Consider the following 15,316-nt stretch of genomic DNA (forward strand, 5'->3'; position numbering starts at 1 on the left):
GTGTGGGCAGGTAGGAGAGGACTGTCAATGCTGAGCAGTGCTGGTGAGTCTGTGATCAACTCAGTGAGCCCACAAATGCCTCTGAGTTCTGGGAGATGGACTTTCACGAGGGAACCAAAAGCCCTGACTCTCGCACGGGTGGATCTATTTGTGATTGGCAGTCCTGCTGGTAGGTCCTGGAGCTGCCAATATTCACTTGAGCATGTGGTACCCACTGGGGAGCAAGGGAGCCATGGCTGGCTTTCCACTGGAGGTCCATGGCCCTGTGTAGGGTCAGGATTCATTTGAATCTTTCTTTTCTAATACTCCTAGGAACTAGAGGCTGCCATTGGGTCTAGACCCCTGGCATTGGCCAGCTTGTTCTTGGTCTGCTATGGGTCTATCCTCACAAAGAAAGGGGCTTTTCTTCTGACCCCTGAGTTCCTGGGACCTGTTACCCTTGGGCTTTCCCTCCATGGCATGAATGGAGGCTCTGCTGTGCTGGGACCTCCATCTCTGAAGCTGGGCCTGTCCATGTGTATGTCTCCCCCATGCACGAGCTTACCTGAAGATGAAAGGTGGAGTGTGAAGCAAGGCCCCCCAATAAGGATGGAATGGGAATGCCAGGACTAGTGGTCTGGCATGCGCAGGAGCCTGGTCCCTGGTCAGAAGGGACCCATTTTAACGGGTCTGGGTCAGGATTCCATTCAGCCCCTGGTCACATCCCTGCCCCCATCCTGGCCATGAGACCTAGCTCTCTTGAAGAAAGACTTTCCCAGGTGCTGGAGCCATGGCTACAGGATGCTGGATGGACATGGTAAGATAGAAGCCACCTTGGACCACTCCAGGCCGTGGCATCGTGCAGTGGAGATAGGAGAAATGCTGCTCTGAACAGTTCTTTGCCTTTCCTAGGAGCACCTTCTGCTCCATCATTGCTCAGCTAACAGAGGAGACCCAGCCGCTATTTGAGACCACACTCAAGTCCCGGGCTGTGTCCGAGGACAGCGACGTCAGATTCACCTGCATCGTCACAGGTAATGAGGCCATCTGTATGATCTGTGCCAGAGCTGCTACACAGGTCAGGGTCCAACGGGTCTGTGGGCACAGGCATGGAGAGGGGTTGGCTGTGCAAGTTGACATTGGTCTTCTTAGCTATCTCTCCAGTTTAACTTCTCTATGTGGGTGGGGGTCCCTTTCTCCTCCCACTCTAAAGCCACACATACACCCTGCTGTTCTTCAAAACCTGTCTTCCATATAGGTTCCTCACACTCAGACATGCATATGCGACTGATGAATCTTATTCCAAGGAAAGAAGCTCTCTAGCTGAAAGAGGTTTTCAAGGCCATCTTCTCAAATATTCCCATTTTACAGCTGAGTAGTTTGAGACTTCGGAGTCTCAAGCCTAATAGACAGTAATATATAGTGATTCTGAATGCAGACCCTGAATGCAGACCTGAATGCAGACTCCAGCCTGGCTGGAGTCAGGCTGCCTGGCTTAGGATGCTGGCTTGTCCCCTTTCCAGTTATATGATATTGAGTACTTCATCTGCAAAGTGGAGACTGTAATGGTAAGAATGCAAAGCATTTGGAATAATACCTGGCATACAGTAAGTACCATATAAGTGTTAGCAATTAGCTATCATTATGTGCATTTCACCAAATTCCATGGTGGAATTTGAAGCAACAGGTTGGCAGAATAGGAAGAGAGAGATACTCCTTGGAAGGGGAGGGTAAAGGGGCGAGGGCTGGGAAGCTGGCTCTGGGCACTGCCCCTCCCCCACACCTCCCAGCACTGGCTCCCATGGCACTAACGCCACCAGGGCTGTAGGACTCACCTACGGGCCCTACCTCTCCCAGCTCTGCAGCCATCAGGTCAAGGTTCTCTCTGAGAGCGCCTCCCCCCCCTTTTTTTTCCAGTAAATCAAAAGCATTGATGCCCTTGATGACATGCCAGCAGTGACATGCCCTGATTCTAGGGAGCATGTCTGCCCCAGCCAGCTGAACAGCTTCTCTAGGATTGGGTTCCCTGGGCAGTTTTCACCTTGCCCAGAACTTTCTGAGCTCCCAACTGAGAACACTTCCCAGGGACACAGAGGTGCGCTTGCATCCCTCACCTTTGTACAGCACAACACATTTTGCAAAATTTATCTGGTTCCATTGTTGTTGAATTCTCACAAAACCCAGTGAAGTCGGTGCTATTATTAGTCAGATTTTACAGAGAAGGATACTAGAATAGGTTAGGTGACTTGCCAAAGCCCACGAAGTTGGCAAAGAGGAGATGCTTGTTTATGCCTGCATCTGCTGCATTACTCTGGCAGTAGCCATTTTCTAGGAAAACTCAGCTCTTTCACGACACCATGCTGTTGCATCTGTTATTTTCTCCATATAGAACGTCCTTAATCCTTTTAAATGAAACTTAATTTTTATTTCATCAAATTAATATATTACAAATAGTTTAAAATTTCAAATTGAACTAAAAATGCAGTTATCAAAATACAGCCATTCACCCCTCTCATCAATTTGCCTTACCCAGAAGCAACTGTATTCAGCCTTTAGCACTTTCTTATGGTGTGTACACATTTCTGTAATGCTGGTGTAGTATGTGAATACTGCTAACTTTTGAGTCTTCCAGTTTAGATGCTACCCAGTATTCCTGTTATAGTAGAGAGGAAATTAGCTCTTTTTACAGTTATTTTCTCTGCTTCATCTCACTTACCTTCTAAAAATAGTTATAATTTTGTTTAATCAATATTTACTGTTTACTTTATTATGCCTCTGCAATATTAGTCATAACTGAACATTGTAGTATACTATGATTATATTTCTTTCTTCTGTTTTTTATAAGGTTAATCCTTTCTTAATTTTTCTTTTAATTAGCTATTTGGTGTCTATGACTAATTTTTCTTATACTTTCTAAAAGCCTTTTAAAACAACTTTCCACAAGATTGATACCATCAGTCCTCTGTCAGCTTCTTTCCTTAGAGACATCCCTATTCTAGTTGAACTGGTGGCCTTTAGGCCTAATACACAGCTGTTATACTGGGTGTATATGTCATGTTTTATATGTCATATCTCATGTCTTCCTTTTTCTTGGTTTACTCTCTGGCTTTATTGAGCTACATCTAGTGGCTTCTTCAGGTCCCAAAGATGGTACAACAGTGGGAGGCATTATGATGACAAGCTCTCAGCCTCTCTCTCCTTTGGGTCATCCTGTTCCAGTGTGACTTGGTTGCTCTGTGTGTCTGGTACACAGATGTTATCGTAGGATCTCCCTTCATCATCATCCTGCAGGCTCCCTTTACCTCTCCTTTAATGGACTTCCTGTTTATCTGTATTCTACATTTGTCTCTTTCTTGACTTACATTCTTATTTTGGTAGCTTCGTAGGAGGAGTATATGGTAGATAAATGTTAGACAATTTATGTCTGAAAATGTCTTTATTTTATTTATTTGCTTTACTCTTGATGGAAAGTTTGGCTAGGTATAGAATTCTAAGTTGAAAATAATTTTCCTTCAGAATTTTGAAAACTTTGCTGTAGGTTGCTTTCTTGCTTCCAGTGTTACTGTTTAGAGCAAGAGGGCATTTTGATTCCTGATTCCATATAGGAGGCTGGTTTTCCTCTCTGGAATCTTTTAAGAGTGTTTTGATATTTCATAATGGTGTATCTTGATACGAGTGTCTTCATCCAGGGGCATGCTTGGATGCTTTCAGTATGGAAACTTGACAGCCTTTAGTTCTGAGAAATTTGAGATTATTTTGATCTTGATTTCTTCCTCCTGCTTTCTCTGTCCTTTCTTTCTGGAACACCTGTGCATATCTCCTCCCCAGACTCATTTTCTTACCCTTTCGTCGCTTTCACCTATTTGTCTTTTTTGTTCCTCCTGAGAGATTTCCTCAGTATTATCTTTCAACTGTTTTGTTGGGTTCTTAATTTCTAAGAGTTTTTAAAAAATTGTTTTCTAAAGCATCCTGTTCTTCTCATGAATGTAATATTTTCTCTAAACTCTCTGAGACTAGTAATGGTAGTTTTCTAAAAGTTTCCTGTGTAGTTTGTTTCTTCCAGTTTGCTTTTTTTCTATTTAATTGTTTTGGTTCTTCATCTCCTATTTATAGGGTTTCCTCAGATATCTAGGAATCTTTGGTTGTCAGATAATAATTACAAATAGGAGACTAAAAAGCTGATTGGAAGTTCTGGGCAAGTAGGAGGAGCCTGAAACCTTGAGTCTTCACTCTAGGGTGACCTGGCCACCACTAGAGTTGGGAACTGACAAAATGAGTTTCTTTAGTTACTTTCTCTTGGACTAGCTATATTCCATAATGAGTACTCTTCTTGTGTCTTGCTGAGTTTTCTGGAAGCTCTGCAGATTAGAGGGTTGGCTGGGCTTCCAGGATAGAGTATTTATTTCATAGATACGTCTTTGCATAGAAAATTCATGCCCTCAACAGTGCTGGCTTACTCTCAGGGCAAAGTTTTACTTTCCCAGATACTAAACCTTATCTTTGGACATGTTGGGGAAGGAGCAGTTGGTTACCCAGTGGTATGGAGTGGGTGAGGAGATCCAGAGACCTAATTGTTTTCCACACCCTTTTTAACTTCTCCTTATTTCCCTTTATACCCAGTCCCAGAGGTATCTGGTGGCCAGTTCCTGTGCCCTTTGGGGATTTTCTGGTGTTCAAAGGATAGTTCTCGGTTTCTCATCTTAGGGTTAAGCTGCCTTGAGTCTGTTAAGTCAGTTTCTACTTGTGCATCTGCTTTCCAGCTTTCAAAATATTGTTGTTCCTGTTGTTTTCATTTCTATTATCCGGTTTATTTTGGTGGAGATTATATATATGTATATATGTATATGTATGTGTGTGTGTATATATATATATATATATGCTTTCCTGGTGGCTCAAATGGTAAAGAGTCTGCCTTCAATGCAGGAGACATGGGTTCAAGTCCCTGGGTTGGGAGGATCCCCTGGAGAAGGGAATGACAACCCACCCAGGATTTTTGCCTGGAGAATTCCATGGACAGAGGAACCTGTTAGGACTACAATCCATGGGGTTGCAAAGAGTCAGACATGGCTGAGCAACTAACACACATACACACATATATTTTTAATAAAAAACTAATGTGGTTTAGTGGGTTTGGGTGAGAGAGTGAAAGTAGATGGTATGCTGATGCTGCTTTTTACCTAGAAGCCTGGCAAATTTCTTCTCATCTTTCAAGGCCCAGCTCAACCAACTTATCCTCTAGGAAGTCATCTCCAGAATTTCCACAGAGAGCTCTTGCTGTGCCTTTCACAGTGCAGCTTCTTGGTTCCTACTTCTCTCTCCCCATAAGACCATGAGACAGAGCATACCCCTGACACCTCATGCAGCAGGCACGAAGAAGGTGCTCAATACATGTTTGCGAGTATGACTGCGGTGACCCTGACTCTGCTGACGACACCTTCCACATTGCCTGTTCACTGCAGCTGCAGCCTCAGTGCCTTGACAACAGCAGCTGCTGCAGGAGCCTCCCTCCTCTCCTGCTTCCATTCTGTCCTTTGTAGCCATGGACTCTGAGAGCAACGTGCTGAAGCTGACCCGTGTCTGACTTACAGAGTCTTAGGGTATTTTACTGAATATCCCCAGTGTCATCATGGAAGTAAGCTTTTCCATGCCTCAAGCCCAACTCAAAGGAACAAGCTTTTCTCCCCTCAGTTGCCATAATGCCCTTGTCTCATGATGACCCACCAGGGCGATGGGCTTCTGCTCAGGAGCACCTGGCATGATGGGATTTACAGCTGTACCAAGTAAGGCTGTGAGGTTTCCAGGCACTCGCTGTCTCTACCATCCATACCTTAGTCCACTGTTGTACCTAGTTCCTCCTTCCCACTCCTCACCCCCACCTGTGTCAGAGATCTTAGGTTACCTGAATTTCATGTAGCAGATTAGCAACGAAGACTCTGTGATTACCATAGTGCACTATAAATAAGCCTTTCCCAATTATATTAACAGGGAGAAAAGGTAGACTGTAAGAAAGGGGCCAGGGAAAGGGAAAGGGCTATATAGAAAGATCAGAGAACAAAGAAGACAAGAGCTAGAAAGTGGGTCTCCCCTCCACCCTGCCCCACCCCCATCTGGAGTGGAGAATGGTGGGTGGCTGTAAACCTGACTGGCCTTTGCATGAGACTGGCGTGGTGATCCTGGCTTGTTCCATGGAGATAGAGTGACCACATTTGACTCTCTTCCTCCCACCCTGCTGGTAGCGTTCCCTAGATGAGTTTGTGATGAGTCAGGCTAAGCAGGGCCCTGCCAGGAGGAGGTGATGCTTTTGTGGTGGGTGAAACCGTGGTTCAGGTGAGGAAGAATAGTCTGTGGCAGAACCCCTGCTGGCTGACTCTACAGAAAGTCCTTTGGGACTTTAAGAAGTGGCATATGACCCTGGAGTTCTTCCCTCTCAGAGTGGGCATATGGGGGATAGTGGGCCTTTGTGGAGCCTTCTGGCTCCTGTCTCCCTCAGGGACCCCCTGGCCAGGGCTACTGTCCTTCTCGAGGTGCCCACCTCTGTCTAGCTTGGTGATCCCCTTCCCCTACTCTCCTTACCTCTGTTGTCAATTCTCTGTTAGCTTGTGCGTGTGTGTGGCCAGCTGGACAGAGGGAGTTAGCCTTTAGACTTAGACAGAAGCAAGTTCCTGAAGATATTCTTTTTAGAGAAATAAATCTAAGATGATGACTGCTGGGGGCAGAAACTTACATATTATCTCCAGAATTCCTGGTGAGAAGAACAGAGGAATAAGGGAAAGGAAGCCAGGGACTTTCTCATGTGCCAGCCATGTGACCCTGTGTAAGTTACTTCATTTCTCTGAGTCTCATGTTCCTTTTGTGTAAGACAGATTCAGAGACCCGCCTTGCCTATTTTGTAGAAGAGGGGGATTTGGATTTTGGTTCTTCCATGTACCAGCTGGACACCTTTGGACAGAAGCCTTAGTTTCCTCTCCTTTAAGTCGAGGGTGTATAACAGCACCTTTATCATAGGACTCATGAGAGGAGCAGATGAGGTAATACAGGAAAAATGTCCAGCTCAGTATCTGGCTTATAGTAAGTCTTCAATAAATGTTCACAGTTGTCTTCACAGGGTTATTATGAGGACCAAATAAAATTCTATCTTTGAAAGCTCTTTGAAAACTCTAAATATATACATTCATCAGTATTATTCTCCTGAATCTGAGCTTTTCCAAACTGGGAGTGGTTAGGATGAAGCTGTAAGTCTCTGAGCTAGATTTCTTCTAGACTGAGGCATGCTGGCTGTGGAGCAGAGGTGTCAGGGTAGGAAGGGGAAGAGGGAAGGCCACAGGTCAGTACCACTGTGGGGTTTCCTGGCCAGGCCTGTGTGTGTGTGTGTATGTGTGCCGGCCTGTGGGCATACACATGGGCATGTGTGTGTGCAGCTGGGAGTAATGGACCTCCCTTGCTTTTGTGTGTTTCAAAATACAGTTCATATTACCCAGGGGACAAAGAAATGTTTTCTGCTCAACTTAAGTTGTTACCAGAACTCATTGTTGCCAGAGAGCCCAAGCTTTCAGGTTGGCCCCCACCTAGTGAAGAGACACCAAAAGGTGGCGTGGGGGCTGGAGTCCCCCAGCTTTGTGGCTGTGGGGCCCCCTCAGCATCCCCTTCTTGCCCTGTCCCTGCCCTCTCGCTGCAGCCTGACTGGACTCAGATGCCCTGGAGGCTGAGGCCCAACTGGGCAGATCATGGGGCAAGGAGGCTCTGAGCTGGGCTCCTGCAGGGATGAGCTCACTGCTCGAGATGGTGAGGACATGCACGGTGATGTAACCAGGGACTTTAGCTCACAATGGAAACATGGGGCTCGCTTTACAGTCAGGGCTGCCCAGAGTCTGTTTTGGCTGACGCAGCCACAGCCTCGCCTCCTTTGCTCCCTGTTCTTGTCACGGTTCCCCAGTGTGCCCTCTGCTTTCCACCCCACACTCTGGTGTCATGGTTCTTCGTCAGCATGCCCTCCCTGCCAACCTCTTGTTTGTTCACTCACTTTTCCCCTTACTCACTCATCCAGCAGATTTTTATTAAGTAGCTACTATGTGCCAGGCACTGTCTTAGGTGGTAGAGATACAGAAGTGAAGGAGAGATGATGACGCACATGGGGTATAAGTAGAGGAGAGGAAACAGAGAAGGGAACGGTTCCAGTATCAGGATTTGTGCTGTGGAAGGGAAGTGAAGACACTGAACCCACATTTTCTGAAATTCCACCCCCCTCACAGCCATTTCAAATGCCTCGCATGCCATAAAGCCTTCCCTGAATCCTAGCCGCAGGTGCCTGTTCCCTTCTCTGTACCCTGAGCCCTTAGTGCATTGCTTCATTCATTCACCTATAAATACTTAATGAGTGTTGACCCGATACCAGACACTATTCTAGGAACTGGGGACATAGCAGCGAATAACACAGACAAGTCATGGAGCTGTTCTTTCCCCAGGGAGTTGGAGTAGATGGGTAGAAACTCATCAGGGTATAATCAGTCAGGTAGCAATGCATTGTTCAGTTGCTCAGTCGTGTCTGACTCTTTGTGACCCTTTGGACAGCAGCATGCCAGGCTTCCCTGTTCTTCACCATCTCCCAGAGTTTGCTCAGACTCTTAAGAGTCTTCTCCAGTGCCACAATTCAAAAGCATCAGTTCTTTGGCGCTCAGCCTCCTTTATAGTTCAGCTCTCACACCATACATGACTACTGGAAAAACCATAGCGTTGACTATACGGACCTTTGTTGGCAAAGTGATGTCTCTGCTTTTTAATCTGCTGTTTATGTTTGTCATAGCTTTTCTTCCAAGGAGCAAGCATCTTCAATTTTGTGGCTGCAGTCACCATCTGCAGTGATTTTGGAGCCCAAGAAAATAAAATCTGTCACTGTTTCCACCTTTCTTCTATCTATTTGCCATGAAGTGATGGGACCGGATGCCATGATCTTAGTTTTTTGAATGTTGAGTTTTAAGCCAACTTTTTCACTCTCCTCTTTCTCCCTCATCAAGAGGCTCTTTAGATCCTCTTTGCTTTCTGTCATTAGAGTGGTGTCATCTGCATATCTGAGGTTGTTCATATTTCTCCCTGCAAGTCCAGGTTGTGATTCATTCAGCCCAGCATTTCACATGACACAGTCTGCATGTAAGTTAAATAAGCAGGGTGGCAATATATAGCCTTGACATCCTTCTTTTCCAACTTTGAACCAGTCCATTGTTCCATGTCCGGTTCTAACTGTTGCTTCATGTCCTGCATACAGATTTCTCAGGAGACAAATAAGGTGGTTTTATAGTCCCATCTCTCTAAGAATTTTCCACTGTTGTGATCTACACAGCAGGCTTTAGTGTAGTCAGTGAAGCAGACATAGGGTTTTTTTGGAATTCCCTTGCTTTTTCTATGATTCAGTGGATGTTGGCAATTTGATCTCTGGTTCCTCTGCCTTTTCTAAATCCAGCTTGAACATCTGGAAGTTCTCGGTTCACATGCTGTTGAAGTCTAGTTTGAAGTATTTTGAGCATTACCTTGCTAGCATGTGAAATGAGTGCAATTGTGCGGTAGTTTGAACATTCTTTGGCATTGCCTTTCTTTGGGATTGGAATGAAAACTGACCTTTTCCAGTCCCGTGGCCACTATTCTATGAAGAATATAAAGAAAAAGAAAGAGTAAGAGAGATAAGAATCACCAGGGAGAGCGAGTGGTTATTGCATACAGGTGGTAGGGAAGGTCTCTCCATGGAGATAAAGTGCGGACAGAGGCCAGAGGAATCAATATGTGACGCTCATGTGATGCTTGGGGCCAGCCAGCAGGGGCGTATGACTGGGGTACTGCAAGCAAGGTAGAGAGTGGGAGGAGGTGAGGCCAGTGGGCTGATGTGGCCTAGATCATGAGGGCTTTCATGAGATGGGAGCTAGTGGAGTGTTTTGAGCAGAGAAGTGCTATCACCTGACCTTATTTACTTCCTCTGGCTGCTGTGCTGAGAATGGGCTGAAGAAAGGCCAGGCTGGAACTAGTGAGATAAGCAAGGAGGTTGTTGAGAAATTGAGGTGTGAGATGATGCTGATGGAGCAGTTTGGTGGCAAGGAGTGGCAGGAAGTGATCAGATTTTGAATATATTCTGGAGGGAGGGCATGTGGAATCATCTGATGGAGTGGATGTGAGGAAAATAAAAGAATAAAATATTACCTCTAGGTTTTTGGCTTGAGCCAAATTAGAAGGATAAAGTTGCCATTTACTGAGGTAAGTAGGACTCGGCTTGGTGAGGGGAATAAGGAGCTTGGCTTGGGTAAGTCTGATACCCATGAGACCTCCAAGTGGAGATGTCAGGTTTGCAGTCAGAAATAAGAACCAGGAGTTCAGGGGAGGTCTGGGCTAGAGATACAAATTTGGGAGTTAGGAAGATATAGCTATTTAAAGGCTGCAGGACAGGATTAGATCCCCTAGGTTATATATAGAGAGAATGGAAAATGGTTCTGAGGCCTGAGCCCTGGCCCATCTAACACTTCTAGGTCTAGGTGGTGGGGAGAGGGCAGATGAAGAGATTAGAAAAAGTGGCCAGTAGAGTAGCACAGACACTCAGAAGGAGGGGCATCCAGGAGCAAGCAAAGAAAAGGTTTCAGGAAGGGAAGGTCAATGCTGAGAGATTTGGTGATATGTGAGTCACGGGTGACCTTGATAGGAGCAATTCCTGTGCAGCGGTAGTTTCAAAAGCCTGATCGGAGGAAACAGGGTAAAGACAATGAGTACAGAAAGCTCTTTCAAATAATTTCTCTGTAAAGAAGAAAAGAGAGAAATGGGGGCAGGAGCCAGGGAAGGATGTGAGGTCAAAGAAAAGAAGGAAGACAGTATAGAGGCTTGTATGCTGATGGGAATGATCTAAGAGAGGAAAAGCCTGAAAATTCAGGAAAGGAGGAACAAGCTGGAGAGATGTCCTCGATGAGGCAGGAAGAGATGGGATCCAGTGAGGGTGTCTTAGACAGGCACTTGGGCAGTTTATCGAGACAGCAGGGAAGGCAGAGCACATGAGTGCCAGTTGCAGGTGCATCCCTGCCTTGTGTGGAGACCTATCTTTTCTATTGTACAGTAGGTTCCCTGAGAGCAGAGCTGTCAAGCTTCTGTATCTTCATAACCCTTGCTTGGCAGTCAGCACACACCTAATATATACATATATTTAAGGGACAAAGACCCTGATGCTGGAAAAGATTAAGGGCAGGAGGAGAAGGGGATGACAGAGGATGAGATGGTTGGATGCCATTACTGACTCAATGGACATGGGTTTGAGCAAGCTCGGGGAGATAATGAAGGACAGGAAAGCCTGGTGTGCTGCAATCCATGGGATTGCAAAGAGTTGGACATAACTTAGTGACTGAACAGCAACAATGTTAGGAGTCTCTAATTTCTAATAACCATTGCAAATTAATTGAAGTCAGCTTAAGAAATGAAACAGAACTCCTTGGTAAGGCTTAGATGGACTTCTTATGGAATTCACAAGAGTGTGGCTGTGGCCAGGTAAAGAATGGAACCAGTATTTGGAAGGATATCAGGACTACCCTCTCTGTCTCCTTTTTTTCATTCTATCCTGAACACCAACTTCACTTCCATCTCACTGTAGCTTTGTCTGCTTCTCAGTCCATGTAGCAGAATATGGTTGCACCTCTTCCAAGTTATTTCCAGACCCAAGGATAGACTGTCTCTATGTTCCAATTCCCAAATACTAGGTCAAAGGATTGAATTAGATTAAGTGGTTATGTGTCCATTACTGGACCAATCAGCTAGGTGGCCAGGGAGGCAGGGACACGTGGCCCTCACAGCTAGAAGCTCTCTTTGTGAGTAGGGCTGAAAGTTGAGAAAGGATGGGCTGGAAAAATACCTCAGTCAGTTTCACAGCAGTGAATGGGGGAGAAGGTAGGTGTGGATGGGTGGATAGATGGATGACAAATGGATGGGTGGATGGATGGATAGATGCTTTAGCTGTGTCATCAAATGATACTAATAGCTCAGGAACCTGGAATGAAAGAAGGGTGCTTGGCATTGGTGCTGATGTTGGGTGTTGGCGAGAGACCTCTGAGAGTAGAGCTATTATTACAGATGAGGATGTACAACAGGCCACTGAAGAGAGGACGCTATTACTACCAGCTAAAGCTTTCTGGAAACTCCTTGCTTCCCTTCTAATCAGCAGCCAGGAAATTTCTCCTCTATGTTTGCCTTCCAGTTGCTGAAGGGAAACAGTTTTTGGCCTTGATAGGGCCTAGCTTCTAAATATAAGCTGAGCCATAGGGTAGCCCTCTTCCTCCTGCCAACCCGGGGCACGTGGACCAGTCCAGTCTCTTCAGGTGGTCTGGGGAAGCCACGGGATCCTCTTCTCTCTGCCCACTATTTTGGAACTGGTTTCTCTGCAACCCAATCTGCTGCTTCCTTCTTAGGGTACCCAGAGCCAGAGGTGACCTGGTACAAGGATGACACAGAGCTGGACCGCTACTGTGGCTTGCCCAAATACGAGATCATGCATCAGGGCAACCGTCACACCCTGCAGCTCTACAGGTGAGGAGGCGGGGCCCGTTATGCTCTGTCTGCCCTCCTGCAGGTCCTGTGACCCAAGTCTGGGGTGGGGGCAGGGTTCTGCTGCAGAGTTGAACCACCTGGTGAAGCGTGTCTGGCTGCCAGTGTCTGGGATCTCCTAAGGCCAGGATGGGAGTATTTCTGACAGCCAGAGAGCTGAGCACAGCCAGAGGAGGTCCTGACCCATAGAAACATTTTCCATGAGGTCAGCTGCCAAAAAAAGCTCCCAAGTCATCCTTACCCCACACGGGCTGTGTGGGTCACCTGCTCATGAAGGGAGCCTCCTGGGCCCCAGGTCTAATCCCTCCTAGAACAGCGTGGCCTTGGGCAGCTCCTACCGTCTTGCCAGCCTCAGTATCCTCAGCTGTGGTGAGGAGTGGGGGGTGGGGTGCACTTGAGGCAGGGCTGGCAGGGGCAGGACTCTGGCTATGGGGATGGGGGGCTTTCACCTTCCACTTCATGCTCCTGCCTCTAGGTGTCGAGAGGAAGATGCTGCCATCTATCAGGCCTCTGCCCGGAACGCCAAGGGCATTGTGTCCTGCTCAGGGGTCTTGGAGGTGGGCACCATGACTGAATACAAGATCCACCAGCGCTGGTTTGCCAAGCTGAAGCGCAAGGCTGCAGCAAAGATGCGGGAAATCGAGCAGAGCTGGAAGCACGGGAAGGAGGCTGTGGGCGAGGCTGATGCCCTGCGCAAACTCAGCCCTGACCGCTTCCAGCGAAAGCGGCGGCTGAGCGGGGCCGAGGTGCCTGTCCCCTCGGCCCCTGCCCGGGAAGTCGAAGATGGACCCCTAGTGGCTTGGCAGGAGGGAGACACCGAGCCTGGTCAGCACCCAGGTTTGGGCCTAATCAACAGTCTTGCTTCTGGAGAGGTGACCACCAATGGGGAGGCTGCCCCTGAGAACGGGGAGGATGGAGAGCGTGGCCTGTTGACCTACATCTGTGAGGCCATGGAGCTGGGGCCTCAGAGAGCTCCCAAAAAGGAGTCTGGGGCCAAGAAGAAGAAGAAAGACATGGAACCTAAGCAAGGAGTGCGGAAACCAGAGATGGAGAAGGCAGCTCAAAGCCATCGTGCCTCGGAAAACCGTTTCCCCAGTTCAGACAAGCCTGACTCCCGTGGGACACAGGGGCCCTTGGACGTGGAGCAGTTTCAGACCCGGCCCAGAGGCAGGGCTGCCCGGGGGCCTGGATCCCCTGGAGCAGATGGCACCAGGAAGCCAGCCTCTGGTGCAGGTACTCCAGACCAGGCCCAGAAGACTCAGGCCCCGGCCCCTGTCCCAGGCCCAGAGCCGGAAGTGTATTTCTCCTTGAAGGACATGTACCTGGAGAGCACCCGAGCGGACCAGCCCCAGATGGAAGCAGAGGCCCAGACCCCTCGGGGCAGAACACCTGGACAGAGGCCCTCACGTCGGGAATCCAGCGAAGCTGGAGGTGAGAGGGGGCCTGCTGCCCCCGGCCAGCCTGTGCCTTCAGCCCCCCAGCCAACCAGGCCCTTCAACAGGAAGAGGTTTGCCCCTCCGAAGCTCAAAGGAGAGCCCACTGCCAGCAGCAAGCCTGATTCCTCCCTGAGTCAAGATTCGGAACCCGGGGCTCAGAGCTCGGGGAAGACTCCATGCCAGACTTCTGCCCAAGTGCCCACCCCCCCCGCGCGTCGGAGACACAGCACCCGGGACAGCCCCCTGCAGGGACAAGCAGGCCCCAGCGCTCCAGGCAAGGTACATGTGGGTGTTGGGACCTGGAGGCCGCTTGGGGCACTGACCTCATGGAAACTGTTGCTGTAACAGCTTGGCAGCCAGTGAGCAGTGGGATATTTATAGAAGGGGGTGGGGTGGGGTGCTAGCCAGGAACAGGGACCACAGGCCTGGCCCCTGCCCCAGGCGGTCCCCAGCTACCAGGCATGTGGGCAGCACAGTCTGACTGTGACCATCTCCTCCGATAGCAGGAATGTTCACTGCCAAGCGATGATGTCCCAGAGCGAGGTGGAGGAGGAGGATGTTCTTTGGGGAGGAAAAGAAGGGGGAGACCGAGGAGTGGTCTGTGGTGGGCAGTGGATCTTACCTGGATGCTTATTAGAAGACTTAAAACATATCCAACATCCAGAAAATTCTGGCTTAATCTGGGTTTTTATCTGAGATTTTGGAGTCAGGTGTTACCTGTGTGCAAATCTGACTATCCTCAACGTTGTGTGATCTTCAGCAAGTCATAAAACTGTAATAAAAATAACGCCTACTTCATGGGGCTGTTGTGAGAATCAGAGTGCTTGGCACAGGGCTTGGTGCATATTAAGAACAAGACAAATGGCAATAGGTTTAAGACATTCCAGTGGTGGGAGGTAGAGGCAAACTGTCTTACCTGAGAACAGGAGTGCTGGTGTTTTCCTGGGGATTCTGGTAGCCAGTTGAGGAAAGAGGTCTTGTGTGGAGATGGGGAAGGGACATGCACTCTACAAAGAAGGAGGCTGGTGGGTGACAGCTTAAGGAGTTTGATAAGGGAGGGGAGGGTGAAGAGGGAGGGGAGGAGCAAAACTGAGGGGATTAACAGAAAAGAAACTGTTTGTCCCATTTGGTCAATGTTTCATGTTTCAGAGGCACTATTTCCCAGGAGTTTGTAGAGAGAAAGGAATGTTTTATAGAGGGGCAGAAAGAAGACAGTATTTCTTATGAGTGGCAGAAAGCAAAAGTGTTTCAAGACTGGAGATGAGGGACTTTCTCCCTCACCTAGTGGCTAAGACTTCCACTGTGGTCTAGTGGCTAAGACTTCCACTGCAGGGGTGCAGGTTTGG

The 15,316-nt window shown here is 47.9% G+C and overlaps 1 protein-coding gene across 3 annotated transcripts in view; it reads left to right on the plus strand.

Annotated features, from left to right (window-relative positions):
- The window catches only part of ALPK3 (alpha kinase 3), a 53,197-nt gene that overhangs the window by 7,963 nt on the left and 29,918 nt on the right, over window positions 1-15,316 (plus strand). For all 3 annotated transcript variants that reach the window (XM_059879281.1, XM_015459209.3, XM_059879283.1), the window contains 3 exons: window positions 892-1,013; window positions 12,399-12,516; window positions 13,010-14,249. In XM_059879281.1, coding sequence (XP_059735264.1) covers window positions 892-1,013; window positions 12,399-12,516; window positions 13,010-14,249 — 1,480 coding nt within the window. The remainder of the gene's footprint in view (window positions 1-891; window positions 1,014-12,398; window positions 12,517-13,009; window positions 14,250-15,316) is intronic.

This window comes from Bos taurus, chromosome 21 (genome assembly GCF_002263795.3).
Source record: "Bos taurus isolate L1 Dominette 01449 registration number 42190680 breed Hereford chromosome 21, ARS-UCD2.0, whole genome shotgun sequence".
Lineage (NCBI taxonomy): Eukaryota > Metazoa > Chordata > Mammalia > Artiodactyla > Bovidae > Bos > Bos taurus.